Source organism: Lolium perenne, chromosome 7 (genome assembly GCF_019359855.2).
Source record: "Lolium perenne isolate Kyuss_39 chromosome 7, Kyuss_2.0, whole genome shotgun sequence".
Lineage (NCBI taxonomy): Eukaryota > Viridiplantae > Streptophyta > Magnoliopsida > Poales > Poaceae > Lolium > Lolium perenne.
In genome coordinates this window covers 133,851,773-133,859,436 of record NC_067250.2, presented here as the reverse complement: position 1 = coordinate 133,859,436, position 7,664 = coordinate 133,851,773, and the positions used below count along the sequence as shown (strand labels likewise).

Here is a 7,664-nt window from a genome sequence, read left to right as displayed (position 1 = left end):
TGCTATTAATGTCATGGTCATCGAGTCATGAAGACTTGCTCCGTCGAAGCGGCACTGCCGTCTACATGATGGGTAGTTCCGCGAGGCACAGCTTAACATACCCTGTTTGCGATCAACCTCAATCCAAGGCCACAGACCAGGCATATATCAGAGGAGCAGTGTGCACACATGTTGAACGGAATTTCGATCTCGAGAGACCAGGGGAGCTGCATGCATATGTGTATGCATTGACATTTTTTTCGATAAAGTGTATGCATTGACATGCCTTGGGGGATTTTGATGATACGAAGCGTTTGAAAGTTGCATGGGCTTTAATTCGGCGCACAATCGCGATCACAGATTCCACGGGAAGCTTCACACAAAGGGCACCGGCTGCGGGAAGAACAATCCGAATACATTATCTGGTGATAACATACGCACGAACGATCCAGCGAAAAGGAGTGTCATTCGTGATTTCTTGGGGAGTTTGCATGTGAGCATTGTGTGTCTCTCGGAGACTAAGGTTGGTGAGGTGGATGAGTTCTACATCTCCCAATGTTTGGGTCCTTCCTTTGATGGTTATGTGTGTTTGCCGGCGGATGAGACGAGAGGTGGAGTGGTCATGGCTTGGGACACATCGGTGGTCCAAATCGCCAATGTGAGCTATGACCAAGGAAAAAAATAGCGCGCTATAACAAAATAGCGTGGGTCTAAAAATACGCTATTAGCATGTTATAGCGTGCTATTAACGCGAATAGCGCGCTATAGCGCCGAAATAGCGTAGCGTCGGCTCTCCAGATATGCTATAGCGTGCTATTAGCGTTGGAATAGCGCGCTATTTTTTCCATGGCTATGACACTTATGCCATTACAGGCGAGGTCACGACTAGAGACGAGTCGAAATGGTGGCTTACCACTGTGTATGGACCCCAAGGGGTTGAGGATAAAATCATGTTTCTAGAGGAGTTGACGGAGAGAAGGTCCCTATGCCCGGGCCCGTGGGTGTTGGCTGGAGATTTCAATATGATTCTGAATGCCACCGAGAAGAATAACGACAATCTCGATAGGAACATGATGCAGCACTTCCGGGCTTTTGTACATGCGCATGAGTTAAAGGATCTATATATGCATGGGAGGACTTACACCTGGAGTAATGAAAGGGAGAGAGCTATCCTTACACGCATTGACAGGGTGCTGGTTTCGGTGGATTGGGACTTGCAGCATTTTGACTCTGTGCTGCAAGGGTTATCATCGTCGGTTTCGGATCATGCACCACTCCACTTGGCCCTTAATGCGGACTTTCGGCCTAGGAGAAGGTTCAAGTTTGAGAGGTTCTGGCTCAAGTTGGAGGGATTTGATGAGGCGGTAAAGGAGGCTTGGGTGTGTGACCCCGGCATAGTAGATCCCTTTCGGAGGCTAGATGCGCTCTTTAGGAACGCGGCGGAACGCCTACAGTCCTGGGGGCGAAAACGAGTTGGGAACATCAAGCTAAACATTGCGATCGCTAACACTCTGATTTTGCGCCTAGATGTGGCCCAGGAGAGACGGAGGCTGACACCCATGGAGGTTTGGCTGAGGAGAACCCTTAAGCAATTTGTGCTTGGGCTTGCCTCGCTTGAGCGCACCATGGCGAGACAGAGGTCGAGAGTCCGCTGGTTGAGAGAGGGGGATGCAAATACGGCGCTCTTCCATGCTGTTGCCAATGGTAGACGAGCGAAAAACCACATTGCCTCTGTGAGGATTGGAGAGGAGATTGTGACGGACCAAGAGAGGAAAGTGGAGGCTTTTACGGAGGCTTATTTCCAGCTGCTGGGAAGGATACAACCTAGAGAATATTCGATTGACCTGCAAGAGCTTGAAATCCCCGTAGCTCAGCTGCAGGACCTGGATGCCATGTTCACTGAGGAGGAGATTTGGAGGGTGGTCAAGGACCTGCACCCGGATCGGGCACCGGGCCCGGATGGGTTTATAGGCGCTTTCTACCAAAGGGCGTGGCCAATCATAAAAGGCGATATCCTTGCTGGGTTGTACAAATTGAGTGTAGGAGATGGGCGCGGCTTCGCGCGCCTAAACCGAGCCCTCATCACTTTGATCCCTAAGAAGCAGGATGCCACAGAGGTCAAGGATTATCGCCCTATTAGCCTGGTGCATAGCTTTGCAAAGCTTTTCTCCAAAATTATGGCAAATAGGCTTCGGAGAAGGCTGGCAGATGTTGTGAGCACCAACCAATCAGCGTTTGTTAGAGGACGATCCCTACATGATAACTTCAACTACAAGAAAGTAATTAAGATAAATCTAACCACAGCCTTAAACTCTGAGATCCTGCTATCCCTCCTGCATCGATATACCAACGGGGGCTCAGGTTTATGTCACTCCGGCAACCCCGCAATTGGCAAACGAGTACAAGATGCATTCCCCTAGGCCCATAAAGGTGAAGTGTCGTGTAGTCGACGTTCACACGACACCACTAGAAGAATAACACCACAACTTAAATATCATAACATTGAATATTACTCAACCATAATTCACTACTAACATTTAGACTTCACCCATGTCCTCAAGAACTAAACGAACTACTCACGAGACATCATATGGAACATGATCAGAGGTGATATGATGATGAATAACAATCTGAACATAAACCTTGGTTCAATGGTTTCACTCAATAGCATCAATAACAAGTAGAAATCAACACCGGGAGAGTTTCCCCTATCAAACAATCAAGATCCAACCCGAATTATTACAGCGGTGACGAGGTGCAGCGGTGGAGATGGCGGTGATGATGATGGAGATGATGACGATGGTGATGGAGATGATGTCCAGCTCGATGACGGTGACGATGGCGTCGATTTCCCCCTCCGGGAGGGAATTTCCTGCCGGATTCCTGCCCGCCGGAGAGCTCTTTCTCTCTCGTGTTCTCCGCCCCGCAGAGGCGGCTGTGGCTCTTCGCGATGTACCCTCTGGAGCTTAGGTTTTCGGGACGAAGACGTACGCGAAGAAAAAGGAGGCGAGAGAGGGCTGTGGGCCCCCTCCTCACAGGGCGGCGCGGCCAGGCCTTGGGCCGCGCCGGCCTATGAGGTGGGCCCACCTCGGGTCCCCTCGGCTCCCCCTTCTGGCTTCCTTCGTCATCTGGAAAAATAGGATTTTTCGTATAATTTCCGTCAACTGTTGATCTTCCGAAATATTGCATTCTGACGGTGCTTTTTCCAGCAGAATCCTGGCTCCGGTGCGCGATCCTCCAATAATCATGAAACATGCAAAATAGATGAAATGACATAAGTATTATCTCCAAATATGAAATATATCAATGAATAACAGCAAATTATGATATAAAATAGTGATGCAAATTGGACGTATCAACCCCCCAAGCTCAATAATTAATAAAAACAACAAATAAACTATCAATATTTAATAAGCTTTTTAATATTTATAGAAGGAAAATTTCTAGCTATGGCCAAGTTCAATGTGATCTCTCTACTTGGTGAAAATCGCCCACGATCTTTTGCTCAGAAATGAGAGCTGTCATTAGTTAATAAATCTACAACTCACTGTGTGTGTGTGTGTGTAAGAATTTATACTCTAGTTTCTATACATAATCAAACTGTACGAACTTTGATTTTAGCTAAAATTATATGCAGCATATATTTTAGAAAGAGGGAATATCTGGTTTGATGTTCTGGACATTTAGAACTCGGACAAGGCATGAACAGAACAAAACAATGATTAGCCAAGAGACAGAGAGAATAGACACTTGAATTTTTCTAGTCGTTCAAGAACAGCGTCAGATCCTAGAAAAGTACCCCACCTTGGACGAGGATTTGCAAATTCATGATCCATCCATCATGCACAGCTCGCTAGCTCATGGCTACTCATTAACATCGTCAGATCCCAAAAGTCTCCCATTTCTGAATCATCAGTTCTAACCAGCTGGTCTCATCAGGGTTGGTTGGTTAATTCGACAAGATGCTACTACGAAAAGAGAAGAAAAAAGCTTAATTGAGACTAGTGTCTAGGACGACTGCGCGGAGCCAGAGCCAGCACTCGCCGTCGCCGGTTGGATGCTGGGGTGGTCCGGGGCCGGGAAGGCGGAGAAGCCGTTGATGTTGAAGCCAGCATGGATGGGCGGCGCCGAGACGATAGCAGGTGCTGGCGAAGGAGCGGCGTAGCTGGAAGGATGCGGAGTAGCGGCGGCGAGGGAGGCGCTGCGGCGGGCGCTTTGGCCGCCGAGGAAGTTGTGCTTGTTGTTGTGCATCCAGACCTTGAAGACGCCCTTGCCGACGCCGATCTCGCGGCAGCGCTCCTGGACCAGCGCCTGGTCGCTCTTCTGCAGCCGCCACCCCAGCCTCTCCGACAGCGCCTGCATCTGCAGCTTCTGCTCCGGGCTGAACTTGGTGCGGATCCGCTTTCGCGCCGCCGACGCCGACGCGTCAGGCGGTCCTGCGGCGGGGGCAGGGGGTCTCGACGCCATCACCGCCGGGGAGGAACCTGGCGCGCCGGTGCTCAGCGAGAGAAGCATGTGCGTCGCAGAAAGGTATCCGGGCGGGGGCGGCGGTATGTCTGGTGCCGGCAACGGCGAGGCAGGGCGGCCGTAGTCGTCGTCGTCGTCGTAGTCAGACCCCTCGTCCGTATCCTCCGAGTAGTCGTCGCCGGGAAGTGGTAACCTGTTCTCCGGCGTCTCCTCGCCGCGCTGTGGTTGGACAGCCTGCATGAGGCGCGGCGCAGCCTCCGGCGCCGCGTGCGTGGGCACGGGGGGCAGCGCGAGGAGAGGCGGGGAGGGCGGCGCCCCCTGCAGTCGGCGATGGAAGTTGCGGTGGCAGCCGCACGCGGCGCACGTGAGCGAGGTGGGGTTGGATGGGTTGGCCGCCGGCGAAGGCATGAACTCGCCGCAGCCGTCGATGGCGTGCCCGCCCAGGCTGGCCGCGTGGTTCTTGAGGCACTCCCGGTACACGTACACGAAACCCTCCGCCGGCCTCATCTTTTTGGCAGCCGCGCCGCCGTTCGAGAACAAGGCCGGCCGGTACTTGAGCTCCATGACCCCCACTCTCAGCTCGTCGTCGGCACTAGGCACTAGCTGCACACTAGTGCAATTTCCACCAAGATTGGCGCTCAAGCCATGGCAGCTTTATCCATGGGGAACGAAGTGGGAGAGAGGAAAACTAGAGGTGAAGAGAGTAGGCGAGGAGATAAGAACAAAAACAAGTAGTAGTACAAGAGTGAACAAAAAGGGTGATGAAATACGCGGCGGATACAGTGAGCAGTGAGCAGTGAGAAAAACTCGGGCCTGGGCCGAGAATTGTTGGCCCGACACCCGGGCCGGGCCGGGCCTGTGCAGCCCGAAAAATGAGTTTAACACTACGGCCCGGCCCGCGGCCCGATGGCCCGGCGGGCTTGGTGGGTTTTTGGCCGGGCCGGGCCGGGCTTGGGCCGATTTTTTTTGCATCGGGCCTACCTCGGGCCGGCCCGAGGCCCGGCCCGGCCCGACACATGCCCAGGTATCAGCAGTGATGCAAAGGTGAGGCCGAAGGGAGGGTACAAGTGTGCAGCGGCGCAGGCCACGTTTTGAGCTGTCGTGAGGCATGGGCGTATGGCAGGGCCTAGGCGCCTATGCTACTACTCCGATAGAGTGATAATAAACCCCATTCAAGACGATTTTGATAAAAAATAACCATTTTCTAAAAAAACATAGACTGATCCTCTGGACGAACTATTTTACTCATCTAACCTTTTTGTGTGCCGTCTTTTTTATCGGCGTCACACCTCACTGTGTGGCGTCCATGCGATCGGCACCACACATCCATGCCGACGTGGCGCGGTCGTTGACCAGCCGACGTGACAGGATGTGTGGCACCGTTCACATCAGCGCCATACATGTGTGGCACCGTTCCGAAGGATGCCACACATCCACTTATGTGTGGCGTCTGCGCCCGCCCGAGCCCGAGCCGGCCCTTTCTTCTTTCTTTCTCCCCTCTTCTCTTTGTAACTGCTGCCGCCGCCGGCCGCCTCTCCTCCACGCCCCCACCAAATCCTCCACTCATTTGACAGATCTGGCCATCCAAATCGATCTCCATCTGTTCCTCAAGGTATTCTCCTTCGTTGCTCTTCGATTCATGCAAGACTTGCTTCGATTTAATTCAATTTGGACATGGAACCTAGATTGGAAATTTTGGTTGTTGGAATCTAGATATGAAGTTGGAACCCTAGATTTATGTGTTCAAATCCATAGCATCATGTATGTGTGGAACCCTAGATATGAAATTTGTTGGAACCCTAGATATGAAATTTTACATGTATGTGTTGAAATGGCTAATATTTGCTTAGCAAATACATTCAATTGTGTTACATATGCCTAGTATTTGCTTAGGAAATGCATTATATTGTCTTACATATGCCTAGTATTTGCTTAGGAATGACTCATATTTGTTAGGAATGGCTCATAATATGGTGTATTTGTGTAAACATGTAGGATGGTGTGGCTCATAGATCATGAGTATGACAAGGATCACCTGGCTTTTCATAAGAAGGAAAATGGGAAGGTACTAATATTTAGTTTTGTTAACACCTCTTGTTTTATTCCATTGGATATGGCATAATATTGTGTGTATGGATGTGCTCATAGGTTCTTGAGCCCTTGAAGATTCGTTACCACGGTAGCATCAAGGACATGTCGTATGTCGAGCGGTACATGGAGTTCATCCAGCCTACCGGTCTTCTCCCATTAATCACGCTTGTAAGCCGGGGGCGCCGAACATGAACGCCGCGACACTCACCGCCCTTGTCGACCGGTGGAGGCCGGAGACGCACGCCTTCCACTTGAAGGCCGGCGAGATGACCCCTACTCTTCAGGTTGTTTCCATGATCCTTGGTCTTCCTATTCAGAGCGAGCCATTGTGTATGAACACAACTTCTAATGGGTGGCGCCAACAGATGGAGGGGCTTTTTGGCATGGCTCCTCCGGAGCCAGAAGATAAAAAAAAGGATAGAGCTCCCGCCGGCGCACCTTTCCTTTGGATCAGGACTCACTTTGGTACTTTCCCGCCGGAGGCCAACCGTGACACTATCAAGACATACACCCGAGTGTACTTGTGGTATATGCTTTCGAGGACTCTCTTTGCTGACAGTGGTGGGAAGTTGGCCCATTGATGTTGGCTCAGGGCGCTTACGGTGTTGGAGCACCCGTGGAGTTGGGGAAGCGCGACACTTGCCTACCTCGACCGACATGTGATGATTTGCCATCTTTACTATTCTTCTATAATAGTATGCTAGACAAAGTACTAACCAAATATATTATGTACGCAGTTGGAAGAAGATTGTCGCAGGATTGGGAGCAGCGGTATTGGTGGATGCTTGCTCCTACTTTATGTATGGCGCTGGGACCTCCTATCAGTTGGGCGGTCGAAGAGACTCAACCAGAGGCCATGGACTCATTACCGGAACAACCTTGATCGGGAGCTCACTTGGGCATGCATTTGGGACAATGTCTCGGAGATGACGAACGAACCAATTGTCATGTACAGGCACTACACTGAGGAGTTGGAAACTCTTACCTCTAAGCAGGTAACCGATTTTAAGCCATCACTCTTTTGCTATCCTATTTCATCAATTTTATTGGCGTGTTGTAAATTTTGAAATATTTGTATGCTGCGGGTGGATTGGGAGCTATATGGTAGCTTTTACCGTATTGGCGCG

The 7,664-nt window shown here is 50.9% G+C and overlaps 2 protein-coding genes across 3 annotated transcripts; one reads left to right on the top strand and one right to left on the bottom strand.

Annotated features, from left to right (window-relative positions):
* Positions 1-2,592: 2,592 nt before the first annotated feature.
* LOC127301682 (zinc-finger homeodomain protein 10) lies at positions 2,593-5,220 on the bottom strand. 2 transcript variants are annotated; one of them, XR_011749736.1, is made up of 2 exons: positions 3,784-5,220; positions 2,593-3,214 (listed from the first exon to the last, which is right to left on the bottom strand). XR_011749736.1 is itself a non-coding variant. In XM_051331954.2 (1 exon), exon 1 carries the CDS (start codon positions 5,008-5,010, stop codon positions 3,988-3,990), a length of 1,023 nt encoding a protein of 340 aa, XP_051187914.1. In that variant the 5' UTR covers positions 5,011-5,220; the 3' UTR covers positions 2,593-3,987. The 2 variants fall into 2 exon arrangements, 1 of the variants encoding a protein (XP_051187914.1); XM_051331954.2 differs by having other exon boundaries at positions 2,593-5,220.
* Positions 5,221-6,725: 1,505 nt separating this feature from the next.
* On the top strand, positions 6,726-7,118 carry LOC139833710 (protein MAIN-LIKE 1-like). The gene has a single exon (XM_071824052.1). The coding sequence runs from the start codon at positions 6,726-6,728 to the stop codon at positions 7,116-7,118; it is 393 nt and encodes a 130-aa protein (XP_071680153.1).
* Positions 7,119-7,664: the final 546 nt, after the last annotated feature.

Bases quoted from the DNA above. Each gene is read 5' to 3' on its own strand.
- LOC127301682 (XM_051331954.2), bottom strand. From the start codon at position 5,010: ATGGAGCTCAAGTACCGGCCGGCCTTGTTCTCGAACGGCGGCGCGGCT.
- LOC139833710 (XM_071824052.1), top strand. From the start codon at position 6,726: ATGAACGCCGCGACACTCACCGCCCTTGTCGACCGGTGGAGGCCGGAG.